The sequence below is a fragment of the Nicotiana tabacum genome, chromosome 13, assembly GCF_000715075.1.
Source record: "Nicotiana tabacum cultivar K326 chromosome 13, ASM71507v2, whole genome shotgun sequence".
Classification (NCBI taxonomy): domain Eukaryota; kingdom Viridiplantae; phylum Streptophyta; class Magnoliopsida; order Solanales; family Solanaceae; genus Nicotiana; species Nicotiana tabacum.
Genome location: NC_134092.1, coordinates 31134267 through 31159744, shown reverse-complemented (window position 1 = coordinate 31159744; position 25478 = coordinate 31134267). Strand labels below are relative to the sequence as shown.

General features: G+C 39.9%; 1 protein-coding gene across 7 annotated transcripts in view; it reads left to right on the top strand.

Annotated features, from left to right (window-relative positions):
* The first annotated feature begins 8017 nt into the window (after positions 1-8017).
* LOC107783173 (methyl-CpG-binding domain-containing protein 2) overlaps positions 8018-25478 on the top strand; it is a 38768-nt gene continuing 21307 nt past the window's right edge. For 2 of the 7 annotated variants that reach the window (XM_075227892.1, XM_075227890.1), the window contains exons 1-5: positions 8025-8257; positions 9089-9164; positions 13616-14272; positions 14406-14459; positions 14537-14679. In XM_075227892.1, the coding sequence (XP_075083993.1) occupies positions 13641-14272; positions 14406-14459; positions 14537-14679 (829 nt within the window). In that variant the 5' untranslated portion in view covers positions 8025-8257; positions 9089-9164; positions 13616-13640. Of the gene's footprint in view, positions 8258-9088; positions 9165-13615; positions 14273-14405; positions 14460-14536; positions 14680-18222; positions 18431-21024; positions 21167-25478 lie in introns of those variants that run through there. The other 5 variants (XM_075227889.1, XM_075227888.1, XM_075227886.1 and 2 more) reach the window with 5 other exon arrangements.

The window sequence follows — 25478 nt, the reverse complement described above, 5'->3', positions numbered from 1 at the left end:
GCACCAATAGCCCTGTACTATCCCATGGTAACTTAGCGAAACCCCCTATTTCCTTCAGGAGATGGTCATTTCTATATTACCAAATCGAAAAACAGCCCTCTTCCCATCCCAGAACATAGTAGTAGCCTCGATTAGTCCCCTGTTAGGTTGAATGTTCAGCAAGGATGGCAAGTTACCCAGTACCCTCCTCACATGGTTTCTGTCACAGGGTGCAAGGTCGTTCTACCAGTCAATTAGCGGAGGCGGGATATTCTGGACCATACCGAACCTGGGGATTTCGTGCTTAATTTTCTGCAAACAAATAAAAGTTATCCCTTTCCCCCTCCAGATTCGATTATTGATGCTTTATGTTACTACGGTTTTTTACTCTTAGTTCTGTATTAAATAAAATCAATGACTTTAAACTATTAAAATGAATAATTAAATGGATAGTTCACCGTTGGCTTGCCTAGCGGCGACGTTGGGCGCCATCATAGCCTATAGTGGGAATGAGGTCGTGACATTGGGTTTAAGAAATTGTGTAAAATGAGCTAAGTCCCCTCTTTTATCCAGCTGCAGGTGTCGCATTTGTGAACACTTGTTCGCAAATGCGATCGGACCACCAAACATCGCAAATGCGATAATATCCTCGCAAATGTGATCTTCCCACAAACCGCAAATGCGAGCTAAGCTTCACATTTGCGAAGATGCCAACCCCTAGCTCCAAGTCGCAAAAGCGACTCAAGGATCGCAAATGCGAAGTTCAAGAGTCTACAAATGCGATTAAATGTTCGCAAAAGCGAAGAACCAACCCACCAGCCCCTTATCGCAAATGTCTTGGACCGAAAATGCGAGATCTACAAAGTGACACCATAACCAGCATTGCACCAGCAGTTCAAAATCAACCAAACTGTTCCGTAACAGATCCAAAACTCAAAACAGAAATAACATATTTGAGATCGGGCTTTATGTGATCAGATAAATATCCCATATCTACATATTGATCATTTGTGACTTGAATTCATTAGAAAATAATAATTTCATATCAATATTTCCCTGAAGGTATATGAATATAAGCTTAACATCATCTCGTACCTTCTTGTTGGAGAGGAGATAAATCTTGCTGATAAGCGTACAACAAAAGTGATGTTTGGTCGGGTATTATTGGCAAGTATACTAATGCTTCAATTGCACTAAGATATAGAGTTTCATCACCAATAAGCTCTTCACAAATTTTTGGAGGTCGGAATAAGTCTTTATTTATGTTAAGCAATTGCACAACCATTGGGGAATCAACGATGCTTTATCCATGTAAAATCACTTTAAAATCTTTTTAGTATATGTTGATTATTTGACAAATATTCCATTTGTTAAGTGCTCAATTTGTAGGCCAAGATAAAATTTTGTCTTACCAAGATCTTTCATTTCATGTTCTTTCTTCAAATATTGTACAGTTTTTAACAACTTATTATCAGTACCAATGATATTCAAGTCATCAATGTACACAATTATGATGATAAATTCAGATCAAGATCTTTTTATAAAAGTACAACTACAAATAAGATCATTATTCTATCCTTTCTTTAGCAAATATTTTTGAAAGCGGTTTCACCATATTTGTCCCGATTATTTCAATTTTTATAAGGATTTTTGAAGCTTTATTGAACAAGTTTTTCGAGATTATTTGCTTCTAACACTTTGAATCCTTAAGAGATTTTCATAAAAAAATTCTTGTCCAATAATCCATATAAATAAGTTGTGACAACGTCCATCAGCTGCATATCAAGCTTTACATGAACTACCAGATTTATTAGATACATGAAGGTAATTGTGTCCACCACGGGAGAATATGTCTTTATATATTCAATGTCAGACCTTTGCAAAAACTATTGTGATATAAGCCGTGATTTATATCTTACGACTTTACCTTTCTCATTTTGTTTTCACAGAAAAATTCATTTGTACTCTATTGGCTTGACATTTTCAAATGTTCGGACTATTGGTCTAAATACTTCATATTTTTCAAGTGAAGCTAATTCCGCTTGAATTGCATCTTTTTATTGTATCCAATTATTTTTCTATCTACATTCATTGATGGTTTTGGTCGAAGATCCTCATCTTATTGCATTACTTCAACAACAATGTTATACACAAAACTATTGTCGACAATAATATTATTTTAGTTTCACCTTTTTTTCCTCTGGAGACATAACTTATTGAGATTTATTTTTTATTTTCAGGTATCTGGATCTCTCTTAAGATCTTATCAATTGTTATGTTTTGATGCTCTTCTTCAACAATTACCTTCATATTAGAGTTAATTTGATCATTTGCTCTTTCCCTTTTCGAGGGTTCTTATCGACGAAACCAATTAGTCTACGTTTAAGATGTGGCTTAGACTCATTTGCATTATCATACTATTCAACTTAAACATCAACTCGACCTGGAACATTTGCAGCTGGAGTATGAGATTTAGTTACCCTAGGAAGGTTAGTAAATGCATCCGACAGTTGATTTGTAATATTTTTTAAATAATTTTTTTTAACCTCAATCTTCAAATTGCTTTGTATGAGGACCCGTATGTGATAAAGATAAATCTGTCTCTTTTCCCGACTGTTTATTTTCACCCCTAATATTGAAAAAACTGATTCATCAAAATGATAATCAGCAAATTCTACCGTAAATAAATCTTCCGTCATTGATTCAAAATTTTTATTAATAGAAGGAGATTCATAACGAACATATATTTCCATCCTTCTTTGGGAACACATCTTTATGTATTATGGTGGAGCAAATGGAATATATACTCCACATTCAAAAACTCTAAGATGAAAAATATTGGCTCATGAACAAAAGCCCACTATAATGGGAGACTTCATGATAACTAGCTGGCCTTATGCGTACAAGTGTTGCTGCATGCAAAATAGTATACCTCCACATGAAAAGAAAAAGGTTTTATCCTCATTAGCAATGGTCTATCTATTAATTGGAGGCATTTAATCAACAATTCTGCTGGACTATTTTAAGTATGAACATGAGCAACCAGGTGTTCAGCTGCTATTCCAGTAGATATATAATAATCAGTAAAGGCTTAAGATGTAAACTCACTAGCATTATCAAGACGAATTGTCTTAATTGCATAATCTGAAATTTGTGCTCTTAACCTTATTATTTGAGTCAACAATCTCACAAATGCCATATTACGTGTTGATAATAAGCACGCATGTCTTCCAAATGTGAATAACATGATTCTTAATACCTTTATTCATAGGGTTACATTGAGGAACACCAATTGGTGTCATGTACATGACATTAACCATTGAGATTATGAGAAAAAATCATGAGGAGGGTATGAAGGTGTGGAGTTACAACTATAATGATGAGAAATAATGGAGTGTTAACTACATCATGAGAAAAAAAATAGTGGGAGTAGTGAACAAAATATTATAATTTACAACAAACATAAATATATTCTTTCTCTTTTAGGACATGTATGGAAAGCCCCCTTGTAATTGAATTTGAATATAATTGGGTGTAACTACACAGTTTGACATGTTTGTTTAGAATTCGGCGTAATTGAGAGAGAGTAATTACACTCTCCAATTGTCACGCCCCCAATTTCCCTCTGTAGGATGTCATGATGGCACCTAATCTCTAAGACTAGGTAAGCCTAACATACATGTGGAATATAACTGAAATAACTATAAAACTCTCAAATACTCAATAACTATCATAAAGGAAACTTCGCAACTCAGCATAAACAAACTTCCCAAAATCTGGTGATAACAAGTCACAAGCTCTATGAGTAAGTACTGATCATCCCTATAGAGCAGTGTCTATAAAAGTGAAAGAAAATGAAGTAGACTAGATAGAGGGTGACTCTGAGGCAGCCTGCGGATGCCAGCAGGAATACCTTAAAGTCTCCGAAGCTGAGCTCGTCTCACTGGTGCCTGGACTGGTAGGAGGAACCTTGATCTGCACAAAAAGATGTGCAGAAGCATAACATGAGTACACCATAACGGTACCCAGTAAGTGCCAAGCCTAACCTCGATAGAGTAGTGACGAGTTCAGGTCAAGGCATTACTGGAATAAATAAGAACTGAACAGGGATACAACAGCGTAATAATGATAACGATGAAAATGAAACAATACGGAAATATACCAAGATTAGCTACATTGAACCAAGGCAAATAATGTATCACGAAAGAAAACAAGGAAGAACATGCCAAGGAAACAAAGCAACCAAACACAAGCGAAGTACAGAAAGGTATCAACAAGAATCACTTCTGAGGTACTCCCTCGTAGTCTCATATCATAAAATAATTCACAATATTTCCTTATATCACCGAGGGAGCCTTGCATTTAGTTTTGAAAATCATTTTTCCCGAAATAGCTTCCCGCGTTTTAGCCCACCCTATCACACTGCGTGGCTTCAAGCAGTTCTCCTACTAGCAACATGCGTATCAAGCCCACCTTATCTCACTGCATGCGTTTCAACCCCAATCCTTATACCATCGCATGCATATCAATATCACAACGTATCACAAATCGCACCTCAAGTACCCAATATCACAAATTGCCAAAGAAGTCAACAATAATAGTATTTTCACAATAAATAGCTCATGGATCAACCACAATATGCACAAGAGTCTCAATAATATCAACCGGAAGTGAATAACTCAACAAGGATAGTATTTCACAACTTAACAACTTTGCCTCAAGTAAGGAACTCAACGGTTAAATAATGAATAAGGAATAGAGGAAACAAAAATTTCAACTAGGCATGTAAAGGCAAATAACAAGTAAAAGGTAGGGCAAGTAAAGCATGTGAAGATAGACTAAAGATGATGAATATAACATATTATGGCAACTCAATTAAAGGCATGAAAAGAATTTACATAGCTAGAACCGGTCAATTACCACATTAAGCCCGTGTGCATACCCGTCACCTTGCGTACACAGCTTCCACACATCACATTTAATACAAAACAATACCAATCCTAAGGGGTAATTCCCCACACAAAGTTAGGCAAAACACTTACCTCAAAACACGCTACGCAATCCACTAGTAAGCCTTTCCCTCGATTATCCAACTCCAAACAGCTCGAATTTAGCCAAAACAACTTTATACCATAAATATAAACTATAGCAAATTATTCTGAACAATAAAGTTACTATCTTTTAAGAGAAACAAAAAGTCAACTCAAAAGTCAAACCCGGGCTCGCGAATTGAACCCGACCAAAATTACGAAATTCGAACACCCATTCGATAACGAGTCCAACCATACAAAAATTACTCAAATCCGACTTCAAAACGCCTTTCAACCCAAAGTCTAAGAAGTTTTCATAGATTTCCAACTCAAATCACTAATTAAATGATGAAAATAACAATGGATTCATGTAATATAGCCATAACCGACTTAGAATATCTTACCCTGATAATTTTCTTGAAAACTCTCAAAAATTCGTCACAAATCGAGCTCCCTAGGTCCAAAAATAAAAATGAGATCAAACCCTCGAACTAAGCGTTTTCTGCCCAGCGATTTGCGCATTTATGGGTTCACTGTCGCACCTGTGGAAAATCCATTGCAGGTGCGGTTCCCACTAATCTCAGGAGATTCCGCTTCTGCGAACCAAATCATGCACATGTGCGTCCGCTCCTGCGCTCTCGCGCCTGCGGAAGGGGCTCCGCTTCTGCGACCCCACGCTTGGCTAGCTTTTCCACTTCTGCGCTCCCTCACTCGCACAAGCGAGTCTGCTTCTGCGGACACTGAGCGCATCTGCGGCCCCAGTTGGGCAGGTTACATTTTGCTTATGCAGCTTGAGGGCCGCTTCTGCGATGCCACACCTGCGGCCCAAAATGCGCAGGTGCGATTGCACTAGACACAACAGAGGTTCAGCAATGCATCAAGTCCAAAATTATTTCGGATTTAATTCGAATCACACCTGGGGCACCCGGGACCCCGTTCGAATATACCAACAAGTTCTAAAACACATAACGGACCTACTCGAGGCCATAAATCACATCAAACAATATCGATTCAACGAATCGTAACTCAATTCAAGCCTATTGAAACTATGAACATTCGACTTTCAAAACTAACGTAGAATCATACCAAAACAACTCTGATTGACCTCAATTTTGCACACAAGTCATAAGTAACATGACAGGCCTATTTCAACTTCCAGAATTAGAATCCGACCTCGATATCAATAAAGTCAATTCTCGGTCAAACTTCTCAACCTTCCAAACCTTCAACTTTCTAACTTTCGCTAATTCAAGCTGAAACGACCTACAGACCTCCAAATCAACATCCGGACACGCTCCTAAGACCAAAATTACCATACGGAGCTATTGGAATCGTCAAAATTGTATTTCATAGTCGTCTACATAAAAGTCAAACTACGGTCAACTCTTTCAACTTAAAGCTTCATTCGAGAACTGTGTCTCATTTCACTCCGAAACTCACTTGAACCAATATCAAACACCCCCGGCAAATCACATAACCATAATACAACATAGAGGAGTCAATCAATAGAGGATCGGGACTAAAATACTCAAAACGACCGGGCGATTCGTTACACCATTTCTCAAGAGATGTGAAAATTGGCGGTAGATAACTTTTCAATTTTTTTTCCTTTAATTACTTTTTCCCTTTCATTTCTTTCCGCTTCCCAATTTTTTTCTTTTCAACGTCAAGTCACTTTGCTGTTGCTTTCCAGATATGAGAACTGTACAACTCCTTATATTTCTTCTTCCTTTTTAAACTTTTATATTTTGAATATTTATTTCCCCCATTTTAATATTATTGAAATATTATTATTTTTGGATAAACTTTGATGGATGATTATGATAATTTGAAAATATCATTATTATACTAACTTTATAATAATTAGTTGTTATACAAATTGTGTTGTAGATAGATTGATGAGTAGTGTTTCTAATTTGCTTAATAGAAGTTTTATTTTGTGCTCATTAGTATAAATATTATTATAGAGAAGTACTTTCTTAAGTTATACCTATCTTTTTTCTTTAAATTTAAAACTTTAATTTTTTTTATATATACATGTATTTTTCACACATTAACAACTTGTTTGGATGGTTGTTACCTATTGTGTTGTATCGTGTTGTTACTTTAAATACGATGTTTGTTTTGATTTTTCTTAAATTTTATTGTATCGTATCGTTAAATTCGTTGTTACGTAACGACGAAATTTGTTACTTTATGTAACGACTGATTTTGTGTGATCGCGTTGTTACCTTATTTTTTTCTCTCATCTCTCCTTTCATTATTATTAAATAATTTTAGTTTATCCTTTACCATATCTTTTTATATAATAATTCTACCTCTTATCATAATTTTTCTTTATAATGTTATAAGTTTATTCTTCATATCGCCGGTGTGTTATATTATGAAACGACATCAAACGATACATTCTATCCAAACATTGTATTCATCAAACGATATAGTACAATACAATACAATACAATACGATACGATACATTATGAAACGGTAAGTAACAACTAACAACCATCCAAACAAGTTATAAAGTTTGCTTACTTTGTATGTTACTAGTTTTATTTTCTGATTACTGGTATAAATATTTATTATAGAGTATACTTTCTAAACTCATAGTTAATTTTCTTATATTCAAATGAGTTGGTAAAAATATTAAATTCGTTTGTAAAATTTTTATTAATTAATTTAAGTAACAATACTATTTATTTGGAAGATATCAATTATTTATGACATTATTTATCAATTTATAATTATTTAATATATTTTTATAAAAAATATTTATTTAAATACCTTATAATAAATTAATGTTTGATATTCATTATTTACATATACGTATATTATGCAATAATACTTATCTATATGTTGTTTGAAAAAAGTTTGATTAACGATGTAATTATATTTGTCCAATCAAATATGATAATAAGATTTGCATGGTAATTACATTCCGGCAAACAACCAAGGTGTTACACTGCCCAAACAGACCCTTAGTTTAGCAATAAAATTTTATTACACTAATGACAGCTGAGCGACATCCAATATTAAATTGAGTCTCTGCCTTAGTTCTTCTCTTCTATCTCTGCCTCCGTCTCTCACTTCCCTAGGAGAAGCAAAGAATTGCAGTCTGTAATCTGTATGTAGATGCGTGCATATACATACATATATTCAGCTACCTATATTTTCTTCTAATTTAGCCAACCGTTGATTCTTGGATGATGCTGGCTTAGATCCCCCTCTTTTCTTTTTGTTTCTCACTTGGGTATAATTCCTGTTATCCTCTGCTTTATGATTTATGCATATGTATGTTTTGTGATATATTCATTTTGTGCATATGGATTTCAATCTATGTCATCTGTGCACTTGTGCGCTTTTCCTCTAGTAAAATATATATTGAAAGAAATGGGGTTTTGGAGAAATAATTGAATTTACTCAGGTTAAAATCTCAGGAGAGGCCAAAAACACTAGGTAATTTCTTCGGACCCGCCTTGGTGAGCAGAGTTACCCAGTATTTGTGCCGGTGGGAGGGAGTAGATATCCGGTGGAATAATCAACATGTCCGCCCGTATACTACTGTCATAAAAAAAAAGAATTGAATTTACTGATTTGGGGCACTTCTTTTTTGGTTATCCGTCTTGATTTTGTGACATTTTGTTGTAATGTATGTAGTTTCTGAAAAGAAGATGCTGATTATTTGGAAGTTGCTGATAAATCCTAAGTTCTAAAATTCAATTATTTTTAGATTCTATCACTGCACTCTTTTTGCCAATGCTTTAGTTTGCTTGTCTTGTTTTATGGTATTTATCCAAGTGGCTTTACCTTATCTCTTTTTCTTTCCACTTTCCTTGTGATTCAGCCATTTTCTTTATATTTGGAAAAATGGTTGTATTTTGAATTCACGTATGCAAATCGCGCGTGGAGAATTAGGTTTTCTTTACAATTTAGGGTTCAAAAGAAGTAGATGGTTATTAATGGGATCTTGATTTTGCAGTCACTTGGATTCATTTTTTATTTTTATGTTGTGGATTTATATAACCGACCAGAACAAGTTTTGGACTGAGATATAGTTGTTGTTCTTGTGCTTTTATTTAAGGTGCTTGGTTATTGCGCGTGCAAGCACTGTGATGGCATTCACTAGTACTGATAAAATCAGATTGGCAGATACAGTGGTATGTAGTTATTCTGCTCTTAATCTATGGTGAAACCCATTATTCCATTGGTAGCCATCTGAACTGGTTGTTGAACCAACAAAATTTTCACCTACTTCAGTTGCATGCACCAAAATGGATCAAGTGAATATAGAACTACTCGTATTATACAACCACAAGAATTTTTCTCCTTGATTAGTTGGTGCACAAAATGTGACCTAGTTATATCTAGAATTATTGATTTTATCCTCTCTCCTAGTTTTAAGTTTTGTAGTAGGAGGGACATATTTTCAAGTAGCTAGACTAGATTCATATGACCCTAGCTTCGCACAGGTTTAGGCCAGTTTAATTTATGGTTGACCTATTTCCTCCGCCTGGGTGCAACTTATTTATGTGTCTTATCAGACTTTACGTCTATACCAGTCACTTTTTTTTTAATTGTGTTGACAAAAGTAGGAGCTGTGTATTAGTATTCTTAAGCAAAGGGTATAGAAAAAGAACAGAAATGGGAACTTTAAATATCTAAGCTAGTGTAGCTACTATTGATAATTCTTCAAACTAGAAAAGATGCTTTTACTTGGGGAATGCAACTTGTCCACTTACATTTGTTGCGTGTTTAATGGGATATGGACTTTAAACCCTTATCTGCAACCACTGGGTTATGAAAGAATAAAGTAATGTAGAGATGCTCCACATCAATTAAAAGAGATTGGGGTTGGCCTGGTGGCAATTGACTTGAGCCTTGGAGTTTGCTCCCTTTCAAGGTCTCAAGTTCGAAACCCACTGGGTGCAAACAATTTCTGAGGGCTATCGGACTGGGTAAAACCTGAATTAACCGTGGTGCACTTGCGGGAAACTCGTTGCCGAGGGCCTGTGCACCCCCGGGATTAGTCGGGGCTCAAAGAGACTTGGACACCCGGTGCAAATCAAAAAAAGAAGAAGAAGAGATGATGATAGAAAAAACCTCACTTCTTGACTTGCTCTGGCTTGTGTATGTATTTTTCCCAAGTCCGAAAGTTTTGGTTTTCGATCAAATAATCTTTCCTCAAATACTTTTAGTAGTTTAAAACATCCTGCTATATTAAGGCTAGGTACTTCATTTCTTCTATGTCCTACTGAGGCAAGTTTTCTAAATGTGCCATATTTGGAAGAAACTCCAACTATTACTAAAAATGGTGTGGTTTTTATGATAATGAAGAATTGCTTGAATGGAATTCCATTTGTCAGATTTGTTATTTTTCCGCAGTTTAAAGTAGTGAATGCTAGACCTTTAGGACGATAAACGTTGTATGACATGCTTGAATATTAGCTACATGTTTATTAATAGAATCTTTGCAGATTCCATAAAGTTGAGGCTGACGTATGTGGATTGTTTTCTTTTGAGGTCTTTTTTCTTACCCATTTAACATTTGTGTCAGCTTTGAAAAAAATTGTGTTGAACAATAACAAGGTACTAGTCTTGCTGCATAGTTTCTTTTTTGGATGAAAAAAAGGTAAGCAGCAATGACTAATACATCATTAGTCATTGGTTCTTACTTAAGTTGTTGGACAAGTGATTGGTTGTTGGATGAGATGAAGTATTTAAGTATGGCAAGCACATTGTTGTTAGAGTAATTTAACTTTGAATAGTCTGTTAGTTGCATCAATGATACTTTCCTACTTCCAAAATTTTCCGGAAACCGAATGCATGAAAAATGATTCAACAATATATCCAAAAATTCGATTTGATAAGCTACCCAAAAAAGAAAGAGTTTACCAATTGCATAACTTCTTTGCTGTTTGTAGCGTGTGGGATCACGTCTTGCAAACAATCATAGTATGACCACTCATCCTTCTAATAAAATCAATGTGTAGATCTCAACTCCCTTTCCCCCTACCGGCAAGGATTGCGTATCCACAACCTCGGGCCGCCTTTAAATAATGTCCGTGTTGTTGAAGTGAAGTATTTTATCAGACTGATATTTTCTCTTTAAGTATATCACTTGTAGAGTTAAATTGATGTCAAAGTTTGCACTTCTCCAAACTCACTTTGCACTTCCCACAATCTAAAAGTTAATTAGAAATATTTGTATCACCTTCCTTTTCAACTACTATTAAAGATTGTCTTCTGTATACTTCTCATGTGAATCAATTATATTAAACTTCACCTAGGTTTCACAAGAATAAAAACAACTTATGCCTCTTAGGAGATGTAGAATTCATAAACTTCTTTTTCTTTATAAAACCAAGCGTTGGCAGAAAGTACTTTGGAGGATCCGACACGCACTCAACAACATTTTTGAAGAGTCCGAGTAACATAGTATTGGACTACTAGTCCCTATGTTCGGGCGTTGCACAATTCACTGAAATGATTTTAAAATTTTGGACCACATATTGTAAAAACTTTTGCTTGAACTATAAATCCTCACAATAAAAACTATATTAACATGATTTATATAGCCGACCTGAGTGTGATTGAACTATATTTGTTGTAATTTTTATATTGTGGGCTACAGTAAGAGTCTTATTTGTATTACATGAGTTGTATGGATTAGAAGTTTAGTTTAAGTGTCATGCTAATAGATAGTTGTGAAAATATTTCTTATTAATTTCACATTATTATCAAATACTAAATATTTTTCTATAACTTGAAATATTTGATGATAAGTTTTAGAAAACACTTTTCCTTTCTTTTGTACATTAATGTCAGAATATTTTCAAGGGGTAAAAGGTCCATCAACTCTACAGTGGCATTTTGGTATGTCAAAATTTTACATAGATTCTTCCCACTTTTATAAAAGTAATAGATTAAACATGTGCAATTTTGACTTCGAGGTAAGTAAACTGTACCTTATCAAAAAAAAATTGACTTCGAGGCAAATGCTAATGGTGCTCTTGGAGACATACTTCACCTTAAGTCCTTATGTTTCCTAATGTATCCCACCTAAGGTTTGTTAGGAAGCTCTGTTTACCTATGTTGCGCGGACTCTCCAAAATATTGCCGCACCCGTGTCGGATTCTCCAAAAATACACTGCTTTTGGAGAATCCAACATGCACCCGGCGATATTTCGGAGAGTCCGAACAACATAAATGTTTACTGAACTTAGTTTTTAACTTTATTGTAAGGAAAAATTCTTGATAGGTTATCCACCAGGTGGGAGTGGCATCTCCTAAGAACTTGACCGTAGACTCATGTATTGATTTTGTTTCCAGTGGATGCCACTATTAAAAATGCAATACTTTATCAAAAAGACTGCACTCTAGACTTTAAAAGAGGTTATTTAAGTCTGCTGTTCAGACCCTAAATAAAGCTTACACCAATGGTGCAGGATTAGTGAACAGAACTCAGATTAATTGGTTGAAATTAGATTTTGAGCTTATTAGGTTAAGAACTTAAGATTTATGACCAACAAAGAATCTCCTAAAACAGTGGCTTCAGACCTTTTTAAGATTAAGACAAACTTCCTTGGAAACTCTCCCCGAGTGTCAAGTGGTTCCTGGTATCCAGTGGTTCTTGCACACCAATATGATCAAGTAATTAGACCAACTTTTCAATGTGAAGTGGCCGCTGTCTAGATTCATTTGCACTCTTGATGACTTGGGAAATGTTTTGTTTGAAAATATTTGATGCTAACTTTCTTGTTTGTTCAATATAAATAGTATTCCTAAGTTTCTGATAAAGATATAGTATTCCTAAGTTCTGGCTCCCCGACAGGGATGGGAACAGCCTTCGGACTTTACCTGTTACCTGGCACATCAGCATTAAATAGTATGCCTAAGTTGTGGCTCAAACTATTTACCTTTTGCTGCTTTATGAATGATTTCATTTCCCAGAACATCAACTTCCTTTCATGGTTGCCAAGTCTCCTGTAAAGTCATTTAGTTGAGCAGTTTCAAAATTTAACTTTTGCCACGGATCTCGTTTGTGGCCTCTCCTAGCCTTATCTGGACAGTCACTCTGATTTATCTTCATGTAGAATTTCCTGTTATTAATGATATTTAGTTTTATTGGTCTTTCATTAGTTTTATCTTGCATTTTCTTGGTGATTTTAAGTCATTGCTTTCATCATAGAGAAGAACTCCTGTACTTTGAGTGCCCCATAGAGTTAAATTATATTTTCTCCTTTGAAAGTGTTTTTGTCGAGACCCCTCACATGTTTAACTGGATCTTCTTGTTTATAAATTTGTTCCTTGTACTAGATGGACACATTTGGGTATGGAGATTGTTTCAATTGCTACCAGACTGACGTTTCAAATTTGATTTATAATTGCTCTGTATTATCAACTCATGTCAGCTCTTGATGACTTGGTTTGGAGAACTCCCTTTCAGCATTTATTTTACCAATCCAAACAGGGGTTCCTGTCTTTGTAGAAAGTACATAAATTAGCCCTTTGGTTAAATAGGATAAAAGGTGTTCTTTTTCTGTCCTATGCTGTTCACTGTTCCAGGAGTTCTCTTGTTGAATAAATTATGTTTGCTTTGTTTGGACAGTTCTATTCAATCTAGAATTGGTTAGATGGAGCAAGATCATCTGGACCTTGCGACCCTTGGAAAAACAGATCATAATGATATTCATGGTTCTTCAGTTGCCAGTCACCGAGATAATATGAAGTATGAGCCAAAAGATTTGAGAAATTCTGCACACCCTGCTTTTAATCAGAATCCTATAGATGTTACTTCTTCACCAGAACGAGAAGATCATAGCACAGACGATGAGGATAACCAAGGTGAAGATGCTCAAAAGCAATTGGTGCTTTACGATCCTGCTGCAGTTGGTGCTGGCGAAATTGAACTCGTCCCTGATCCTCTTGATTCTCAACCTCGAGGAAACTCCTTTCCAAATTATACATCTAGAATTTTGCCAGCTGTAGGGGCATTTACCGTGCAGTGTGCTAACTGCTTCAAGTGGAGGCTCATACCAACAAAGGAGAAGTATGAAGAGATAAGGGAACACATATTGGAACAGCCTTTCTATTGTGAAACAGCCCGTGAGTGGCGTGCTGGAGTATCATGTGATGATCCACCTGATCTTACTCAAGATGGAAGTAGGCTCTGGGCTATTGATAAGCCTAATATTGCTCAGCCCCCTCCTGGGTGGGAACGCCTTTTAAGAATCCGAGGTGAAGGAGGCACCAGGTTTGCTGATGTGTATGTGTCTTGCATTCCTTCCCTCCTCCTTTTGCTGTTAGTAGGTCTTAAAAAGTGAATATATGATTCTTCCCTTTTAAGCTAGGACAAACACTGCCTAATTAACATTTCTCTTGTCATGATGATTTTTCAGGTATTATGTTGCGCCATCAGGCAAAAGACTTCGTTCTATGATTGAAATTCAAAAGTAAAATTACAAAATCTTGAATCTGTATTTTCTTTTCATATTCCTCATGGTTTTTGCTCAATGCTTTCTCTTCTCAGGTATTTGCAGGAACACCCGGAGTATGTAGCAGAAGGTGTAAGTATGTCCCGGTTTTCATTTCAGATCCCAAGACCTCTGCAGGAAAACTATGTTAGGAAGCGGCCTTATCGTCCAGCACTTGCACATGATGAAGATGATCCTGGTATGCCACGACCTTTTGAACCTCCATAGACATGGTTCTTTAAGCATTCTTAAGTTAAAAACTCTAGCATTTGGGATTAAAGCTTCGCGGTTATTGTGTGTTAACTGTAATAAACCGTGTATTTTCTTCTATTAGTGTTACAGATTTCAAATATTTCCGATTTTATTGAAATAATGGTCCCATGTTTCTCGCTTATGTCGCTTGTGGGGTCAGACATCGTTTCCGTGTTTCGGGGGCGCGCAACTCCGTAAAGTTCACAATTAGCAACAAAGTCTTCGCGGTGTTTTTGATACTGTCGCATCCACTAGAATAAAACGATGATTTTTTCTAAGATTCATGCATTTTGTATTAAGAAAAGCTTCTTCCCTCAAGCAACCCATTATTTCCCTCATGGATCTTCCATACCGGCGTCCATGCTTCCCTCCGTTTGCCATCACCAATCCACCTAGTGCAATAAAACTGGCCCGCGCAATTTCTCAGTCCTTCGCATGCTATGCTCAGTTCTGCAAACAGCTCCTGCAATATCAGCAAAGGTGGACGGATTGGGTATTCGACGAGGGGTTTGCAGAAATAATTGAAGACGTGGTGCTGGTTTTCCAGATTGCACCTTGCCTTCACGGTCCCCGACTAGGCGAGCTGGAGGTATTGATACCTCGTCACACCCAGGTCTTCATTTACACATCGTCCAGCCGTCTACGGTGGTTTCTGGAAAACCAGTGCATTGCTCGACGTGGTGAGACCGTGTTGGCCTGCATAATCCCGCCTTACATGAGTGACCTTTCACTGCAGGAAATGGCACGCGTACATAATGAGATTTTTCCAAGCAGTTACACGACGTCCGCGGACGTGCAGTGCTTTATCGCCATCCAACTCAGCAGCCTGTTCGTTGAGGAGCGAACATGTATCTTGCATGGGCGAAATGGCTTAGAAAGAACCTGCCGCTTCTTTCGTCGACCGGCCGGCTTCTTTAGCCGGTACGACATAGTGGCAATTGGGCCGGTGCTGTTCCACGATGAATTGAATCGAGCAGAGATCTCTGATGCACCTCCTTGCTGCTTTGACCCGTGGTACAACCATCAGGTTTTCCTTCAAGAGAGCGAAGCGCATGATGGTGTAGGGCATTATCCAGAGGGCACACCACTACCTAGTGTTGCCATAGTGGGAGGTGGACTGTCTGGTCTTGTTGCTGCAATTGAATTACTTGGCACGGGCGTCAGAAATATCACTCCTTTCGATACTGTTGATGAGATCCGTAACATTGGGGCGCCGCCGCCTGTGCCCATCGGCGTCCAAGAGGCCTTGACTTCATTTGGAGTCATGCCTTTCTCCGACAACCAAGTTTGTCTTTCATACTATCTGGACAAGTTTAGAATCCGTCCAGCCTCCGATTTCCTCGCGCCGACAACGATCACACAGCACTGTATTTCCGGCAGAAATGCTACATCTGGCTAGCCGGACAAGATCCCCCGGGGTTATTTCAACGGGTATACGTCGGATGGAAGACTCTACTGTGCCAAGGGTGTGAACGAAACGGCAGAAGGCTCGTCGCTCCGATGGAAATCTCTTCGATGTTAGAAGGGGGGCGTCATTACGAAGCCCGAGAGGCATGGTTGGCTTGGCTTACAGAGTTCGGCCATTTCACTTTCCGTGCCGCGTTGGTTGAGATCTTCACCTGTGGTGATTCCCCTCCTGGTGGGGAGGTATGGGGACCGGATGATTTTGAGGCTTTCGGGATCATAAGATTGGGGTGCGGCCGAGTTTCGTCCCTTTACCAGCACCTGCTATTTTCAACGATCCTTGGTTGGATAATCAGTGGCTACGAGGAGGATCAGTATCTTTCTATTGGCGGCATTCAACTTTTGCAGGCTCGCATGCGCATTGAAATATTCCAGAAAAGCCAGGGAGAAACACGACTCTGTTTTGATCCGGTGTGGGGGATAGCAAAGCAGAAGGGGAAATTCAAGGTATGCTTGAAAGACCAACAGTCGCTTTTTTTTGATCGGGTCATCCTAGGCGGCAACGCTGGAGCTGTTTCGGTTGAAACCAGACTGACCGGGGATAAGATCTCCTTCAGCTACGATGGCGCACGCGCCGTTGACTACTCGTCTACCGCTCGCAACTCAGCACTCTTCATGGTCACTAAGCAAAAGTTCTGGGTCAACGCCGACATTCCTGCCATGATTTGGACCGATGGACTTGTTCGTGAGCTTTGCTGCATCGACATCGAATCGCCAGCCGGGGAGGGGCTTGTCGTCTTTCATTAAAGTCTGGATGAATTGTTGTGTCGGCCGATGGACCGCCACAACAAGAAGCGACGGTGCTTGGAATTAGTTCGGGAAGTTTCTACTGCCTTTCCTCAGCTGGCTTTGCCGTTGGTCCCAGTCGATGAAAACTATGAACGGTACGTGTTTGATGGCCACCTGATGGACAGTTTGAGGGAAACTTCGTGGAAGGGAAGTTCTCCGGAGAATGGTCAATATTTCCAAGATCTGCTTCCGGGTGCTAATTCGACAGAGCAGGACGTGGGAGCCTGTTTTATTGACCGAGAATATTGCGTCACCGGGGCCTCGTGTGAGGAGTATGTGGAGGCCGGGATCAAGGTGGCTTGCGCTATTGTTCGCAGCACCGGTGGGACGCTCTCATCCTTCAATCCGCTGGACTGGTGTAAAGAATAGGAGTTTTCAGCAATAATAATGTTAAATTATTCAAAGTGCGTATTAATCCCGTAGGTTCATGTATTTCCATCAATGTAATGTTTAAAATTCTCTTTCAAGTTATAAAACCGCAATGCAAAATTTGCACTCATTCAGGAATTCATAAGCGCTATTTTGGGTCTCAGTGCTGCCAATATATCATAAATCTGACTAAAATAATTCGTTATTATGGCATCTGGGTATGATTGCATTCCTGTACAAATTTGTTCTCATTCCCAAGAAATGCCGTTGGACAATGCGCCCCTTCACGTGCCTTTGCATCTTGCCAACCCCAAGGGGCCCTATAATCATAATTAAAAGCATTAGTTGGCTACGCAATTCGAAATATTCCCACTAACACCACTGAGGTCATTGCGCTCGTCACAGGCGTCAGTCCACTTGTCTCGAGCCATGTGATTTTTTCTGTGTCCACTCACCACTAATTGAGCATCTACATATTTAAGTGGGAAAGATGAAGTGTCACCATCCGTTCTCCTGTTTAAGTTTTGAATTTTTTCTTAAAGATTTCATGCTGTCAATCACACAGCTTGAAAAGGAAATCCCGGAATCAACGGAGCTCAAATTTCAAACGGCTGGCCGGAAAAAAGGATGCTTCATCATTATGCAGATTACACAAACTCACCTTTCGGTTCTGGGGCCCACTTTTACTGTTCTCAAGTGGGTGGAAAACCACAAGAACATGGCTTAAATAGCTCATTTCATCAAGCCAAAACGCCATTTAGATCATGCTGTAAAGCTTCAACACCGTGGGTGCCATTATAGCTCCTGTTGTTCTAATTTACTGATCCATATATTTCTGTTGCTAAAATACACTAATCGTTTTTTTCAGGATGGAATTTGCTGGCATCAATATCACCGACATGGCCCAGACCTTTGGCGAAGCATCGATCGCCCTTTCTAAGTTTGTGAAGCGTAAAAAGACTAAGAAGAGGCGGGCCAAATAGGTATCCCCCTCCGGACTCCTTGCTGAACCAGCTCATCTGAGCACCCATCCTCTGGCCACCAACTCCCAAGCTCCGACCGTGATGATCAACGAGGGGCGAGTTGCAGCGAGAAGCCGTGCGGCCGGCGAGAATGAGATCTCAAACCTACTGGATTAATACGCAATTCGACAGAAACCCACGGGATTAATACGCATGTGGCTCGTCAAATAAGATTCACCTCCGCTGGGCGGTGAAATCAAGTATTTCTACTAAACCTAGAATAAAATCGAGCCGCATTGCCGTTATCCCGTGTTTAGTCTATATAGTACTTTAACGTCTCTGTAGAGATGTTTCATGTAATAGGTTGGAAATATCTGTATTATTTGATATCGAAATCCGTTTGCGCTAATATATAAAATTTAGCTATGTTATGAAATATGCAAATATGTAAAGCAGCAACTTCTTTTTAATATAGCTACGTTGAGTGTTGTTGCAGTAATTGCGGGGCAAATTTATTATCAGGACAACACACTTGTTACAGAACAAGCCATGCCACCGAACCAAAGACAACTACAAAATCAAAGCTCCATGTTACACAACGCGGGAAGAAACAAATCAAATCAAAGACAAGGTGCCCTGCAGGTGGAGTTCAAGCCTCGATCTCAGTCTTCCTTCTTTATGTTTGCTGTCCCCGGCTTGATCGCTTGATCATCCTTCGCTTCGTAGTCGAGTGCCGAGAGCCGCAGTGTTAGGTCTGGTCGGTGGGATGGTGCTGCCCAAAGTGGCATCCTGCCGGCCCTTTTGCTGAACCATGTTTTACCGCAAGCCACCACATCATAGGGGCGGTCTAGAGTTCCTCGCCGCACAAAGAAGGGGCAAGCTGCCTCTTTCCCATGAAGAGTGGTCACTTTTAGGTCCCGTAAGTGAACGAACAAGGTGCTGGCGAAAATGGCGATGAAACACTCCAGATCAGGTTCCTTCGTCTCGCTGTGCGGCCAAACACCATTGTGAACACGAAGCATCTCTTCGAGTGGCAGGTCGCACCGATATGGCTGGATCGTCGTCGCCAACACGGCATCCCTCCCAAACACAACGGACCCTTCCTTCAGCACTCCCTCCATCTTCTCACGGGAGAGGTAGACAAACACATGTTGGTCCTTCTCTCGAGCCAAATCCAGTTGATCAACCAACATCGGGGGATGATAACAGATTTTGTACCAGAGAAGTTCAGCCAACTCTTTAAGTATACTAACGGCTGGAATACCTATCTCTAAATTGAGGACTCCCAGAGCCCATTTTTTTTGCAAATCCATAAGGGTTTTGCTATAGGCATCATTATACGTGTTAAAAGCGGATTCAATCCCCTTGCAGAGATTTATCGGGCTCAATGCTCGAGTGAGATTTCTTGGGTGAAAGCGTTGAGCTCAATGCTCGAGTGAGATTTCTTGGGTGTAAGCGTTGAATGAAAAGTAGCTGATAAGGCATGTTGATCTGAGTTAGGATGAGAAAAACTGCAGATTCCAAAGCCATTTAAAGTACCGCCGGAAGTTGGAACTAAAATAGAAACAGTATTTTGTCGGGAGCAGGACAAAGTTTGGCAACAATCCCCATTCACATCAAAATCGATGCTCACGACAGGCAAGCCCAAAATCAGGTCAAGCTTTTGTTGGATCATTCACGGGCTCATTGAAATCGGGTTGCCGTCAAATTGGTTTCGTCCGCTTTGCCAGAAAATGGTCAAAAGATGCCCATAATGGGACGATAAAAGGCGGAAAGGCTCATTGAATTTCGTAAAAGTGGGCGTCGGCAAACGTGAGATGCTTTTTCACGTACTCCGAAAATTAATATATTTTACCTCAATTATTGGGGGTTGATTACGTTTTCCATTATGCATTGTTTTTCAAGTGTGCTGTGCTAGAACAAATGCATACCCGCACGAACATGGAATGTATTTACCTCTTAGTTTTTTATGCAATTCTATAAATGTAAATCTTTCGCCAATTGAAGATAAACCTAGAATGCGATTGCCGAATGCGAGGTACTAGAAAAATTGATCTGAATGTTTGTTGGTCGCGTTATAGAACTGATCCTAAGTAAATAAAAGGCCTAAGCAATCATAATTATCTTTTTCACTCGTATCAGATCGACAGTCAAATAAGTGCAGTTGAACAGCAATTATCAAAGAATAAAAGTAAGAATAGTGGCTCCATTTTGCATGCTTTAAGAGAACCAATGAAACTTGGCCAGCTGTGGAGCTTTGGTGCCGACAGCCCTAACGTGGGTTCCAGCTCACAAACCAATGCGTGCAGCAGTATCAATAAAGTTAGTAAGTGCATCCATTATTAAAGCAAAAAAAGGAAAAAGCATAGGTCATAATGGGGCAATCCACCATTATTAAAAAAAGAATCTATTCCGGCACGTGCACTCCGAAGGGTGTAAAACCTTTCAAATAAAATCACATGTGGTCCGTTTGAGAGACGTGAAACACTGACAACGCCATGCTTTAGAACAGATACAATATTTAATTCTTTGCTTTGCATCTAGGCCTAACTAAATATTTTATTTGCTAAAATTAAACGGAGAGATATGGGCAACGATAAATAGTGGGCTTAAATCAAACTGAGAACACAAGCGGTCTTGTTTCCCACTTTGTTAACATAATGGCTGAAGATAACCTATGTGCTCTCTTTTTCAAACTGACGGTGCAGGGGGTGACGTGCAGCGATGGGCTCAAGAAGCATATGGAAAACGCCGAAGATGAGCTCAAACCCTTACTGGAGCATGGTCCTCAAGGTGAATCCATGGACATCGATGAAGAAGAAGTCTCGGGGGCCAAACGACTACTGTATCTCTATGTCGACTGCCCGACAATGATGCGCTGCTTTTTTGGGAGATCCATGCCCTATAATTGCAGGGGAGGCACCCTCCTTACCGACCTTCCCCCGTACCATGCTGATGTGTCGCCCCATGAGGTGTCTCGTGGACTCGGGAAGGCAACCGATTTCTTCAGCTATGAGGATGCTATTCGTAGTGCCTACTTCGCTGCCTTTTCTTTCAGCGGGCCAGTCAGAAAGTTGGATCAGCAGCTCGAGCTAACGTCGACAAGAGGAGAGCCCCTGACATTCAGTCTTTATGCACGTAGCCCTGGCCGGCTCGAACCTGGGGAGCTGGTGAGGCATGGCGAGTGCAAGTTTGCAGGCTAGTCGTCGCTGTCTAAAGAATCGGCTGTCACAGCAGCCAAGGGTGCCGTACTTGTTTCAATTTGGAAAATGCATGTAATAACTATATCTGGTTTGATGTAACAGTCCTGGTTTTGAATCTAATGTGTTGTTGTGTTTTAACGGAAGAATGGTTTAATTCATTTATTTTACTGAGGATGTTAGCGTTGACTGTTTACAACAAGTCGGCGGGTTGCTTGGCAAGCAGGAAAATCCGGCTCTTGAATTTTTTTCAAGCAACAACGATATACCGGACCTACGCGCCGCAATTGTTTAATTTCCTAATTTTCTGCTGGCTTTTTGAAAGAACGGCCGACATGTCTTCACAAAGCATGCAAAGTCGTGCTGCCTTGAAAACCGTTAATTATGCACCCTAGGACAACAACAACAGAACTATGTCCTAATTAGCGGTTGTGGCAAAAGATCAACGAAAACGGATAGTCTAAAATGAAGAACGTCTTGGTCAACGTACTTGAAAATAACAGGAGTTATTAGGCAAATTTCATACCCTTGATTTACGAATTTGTATGAAATCTAAAATAAGAAAAAGTATTTGTGAGCAATGGTATATCATTGAGAAATTATCATACATCGGCGCTCCAGACAAATTATGTTGGTGACACTCTATTCTCATTCATGTTTGCTACCTGTAAAAAGCTTAGCGTGACAGCATCAATGGCTCGTCCAGGTAGGTCTCAACAGCTCCATGTCGATGATCTTCGTTGGATCAAGGACCCCCTTCAATTGAAGGATGAGCTTCTGAATGTGGTGGAGGCGTACAAGTCTGCGCAAACAGAGACGTTAAAGTACTATATGCCGTCTGCAGCTGAGGGTAGGACTCATGTAGAAGTGGCCTGTCTCAGCGACTCGGAGATGGAGCTGCATCCGGCCGGGCTGACGTTTCCTATGGCCTTTGTCTTTACCTCCAAGGCCATGGCGGTAGCTTGTAAGAAGAAGCAGCGCCTCTTGTGCAAAGAAGGCTCAGATGGGGAACTGTTAGCCTGCGACGTTCCTCCTTATCAGACAAATGTCTCACTGGCTGCTTTAAGGGAAATCCATAACTCCTGTTCGGGAGGAGGGTACCAGGGACCAACAGATATGGATTATTTTGTGGCTATCTTCCCAAATGAAGAATTCGACCGTCAGAGCTGCGAAATTGAGAAACGAAGTGGTGGGAAAGGGCTCTGCAAGATTTTTAGCAGGGAACTGTGTGGGCAGCCTTTACCTTATGAGGCCATACTGGCAATCGGCAAGGGGCTGTTACAGTAAGGGCCGCCGGACCTCCCACATTCTGTTCGGATCGAGTTTCAGCAGTTTATCGCATAACTGATATTTGTGTCACCATCATTCTCATGGTCGTACGTATTATGGGACAGATATTATGTATTGCTCGAATGAATAAAAGTGGCATGCGAGTATGCGTAGTGAGTGTCTATTGTATCTTTGGCATTCATATTTTCTATTAAGTTTTACGTACCGAAGATGATAAAAATATAATAATAACTTTGCGGTAGCGGAAATAGTCAAAATGAAATACAATCGATATTAATATTACATTCCAAACGCTGATTTGTGGGTAACAACACGGAAACATATTACACAAGGTTATTTGTAAGTAAATAAGGGTGGACTAGAGAGTTGACAGAGACGAGTGAGCACGTATATTTAGCCAAGATCCAGTGACTTGCCGGACAACATCGATCCGTTCCCTAAACAGCTCCGTTTTCTTGCGTGAAGACCGCATCTTCCTGAGACCGGCGCCTCGATGAGCAGCGAACCAATCTGATCGAAGATCAGCGGCTTTTCATCCAAGAGCAAGCGAAGTTCTGCGAAAGCATCCGCAGGGAATTCCGGTGGAAAAGGGATCTCATCTTCGTCGTCGTTCTTTTCCAAGAGCAAGCCTTCACTCGATTCTTTAGCCATTTAGGAGTGAGAATGTCGGGTCAGGCAACGCAATTCTTATAGATCCAGTGGCGCCCTGTTTGGCAGAGAGCATGAGATTCCGTTTGAAGGCGATTGGTGGCCTAGGTGTGATTAAAGTGATGCTTTCTGATCTTACCTGCAAAATGATGCTTTTCGAGAAAGTGCCATATTCCTTCCCAAAAAAACTAACGTGGATGTGCCTGCTAAAGATATGATTCGCGCTTTTTTGAATGGGGAATATCACCTCCCTTTTGGAGAAGATGGAGAACACGTGGATCTCAAATAGAGTTTTAAATGTGGGGACCGATTCCTTTCAGGAGTGATCACTTTGCATGGTGGATTCCTATCGGCGTGGACAGCATTAAGTAATGTCGGATAGTTGTCAAAATTCCAGTTCAGCACGCAACGCATTTGTGAACTGAAAGATGGAGAATGGGCAAGATCACGTTGAATTTTACACGCTGCACGGGATTCAGGCCGTACAGTGCCTGATGAAGGATCTGGCGGCGGCGCTGCTTGATTATTGCGATGATCTTGTGGCCTGGGGTTCGTCGGACGATCGAAAGGCTTCCAGCGCTGAAACGCCTACAAGCCCATTGGCGCATATGCATGTGAATCGATCTATGTTCGAATGGTGGAGCCCTACAGTCACCCAAATGGAGTTTTCTGCTGAGGGGGCAACGGCGGGAGGCCGCCTTCTGTATATGTACATGGATCAATGGATTGCCGAACAATGCGTGAAAGGACACTGCCTGGTTTACAACAGTACCAACTTCGGCGCTTTGCTAACTTCTTTGCCGCCATATCTCCCAGAGGTTCGTGGTCAAGCGGTCTGCGACCGGCTCCGCTCCCTCGGTGGAGGCACTCCTATGATCGACTACCGCGAGCCATGCTGGAGTACGCATTTCGTCTCAGTGCTACAGGAAGATGATTTTGAGAAAATTGGCTCGTTATCTATCGACACAGACAGCGGTAACCGTTTAGCTTTTGAAGTTTTCACAATGGATTCGGATTGCTTGCAATACGACGTCGTGTCTGCGGGGAGAACCCTGTTCCAGTTGCCAATGTAGCTCCTGACATATTGTATCGAGTTCATTAAGTTTTAAGTAAAATCTGAAGACTAAATGAAAAAGGCAAAACATTACGATGAATATAAGATATTTTCGTCCAGCCCAAATGTATTGGTTACTATAATTTCAAATCTGTAATTATAGAAAAAAGTAAATGGTCACATTGGCTTTGCTAATGAAGTATGTACGTAATAATAAAAAATGTTGCTGGAAAACCAGTTTTGTGATACATGAGAATAGCCTTATTTATTATCGGATACAATAACAGGCACCATGAGCATGTGGCTTAAAACATAAAATTATAGACTTCAACAAAATGCATAACATTGTGATAGGTAAATAGCGGCGGAAGCAATAGCACTGCTATGCAATGGCCGTGGGATAAATTTAGCTCACAGTTGAGTAAAGGATTTCGACCCGTCTGGGCTGGTCTTAATTCGACTCCAGCGCGGTGGCGAGGAGCAGGATCTCTTCTGTGCTAACACGAGGAAATGATCTTCCCAAAAAAAATGGAAAACGCGATTGTACTCTCCGGTGGTATAGATTAACGAGAGTCAGCAATGCGGTGGTCAATTTTTTGTACTCTCCTAGGGATGTCAGTTGATCTAGTGCGGAAGAGTACATCTCGTCCCAGACTTTGAACTTAGTCAGCCCTAGATCACCTAAAAACTCGAAGTGGTTAAAGGGTTTCAATAAATGGTTGCGGGTGAGGTCGACCATTATTTCCAGAGTTATGCCGTGAATCTCAGCATCCATGAGGAACCGATAGAGGGTATTTGGACCATCAGTCATCAAATAGCTCCACTGGTGCATCCAAACGGGAAGAGCGTTCCCGCCGGTTCCCATGCCACTCGGAATGATTCCCGCGAAGCAAGTGCGGATCTCTCCGGGTTCGGTACTGAGCGCGCGTATTGCTTCGGCGAAAAAGATGGCTTCGACATCTTTCCAGCT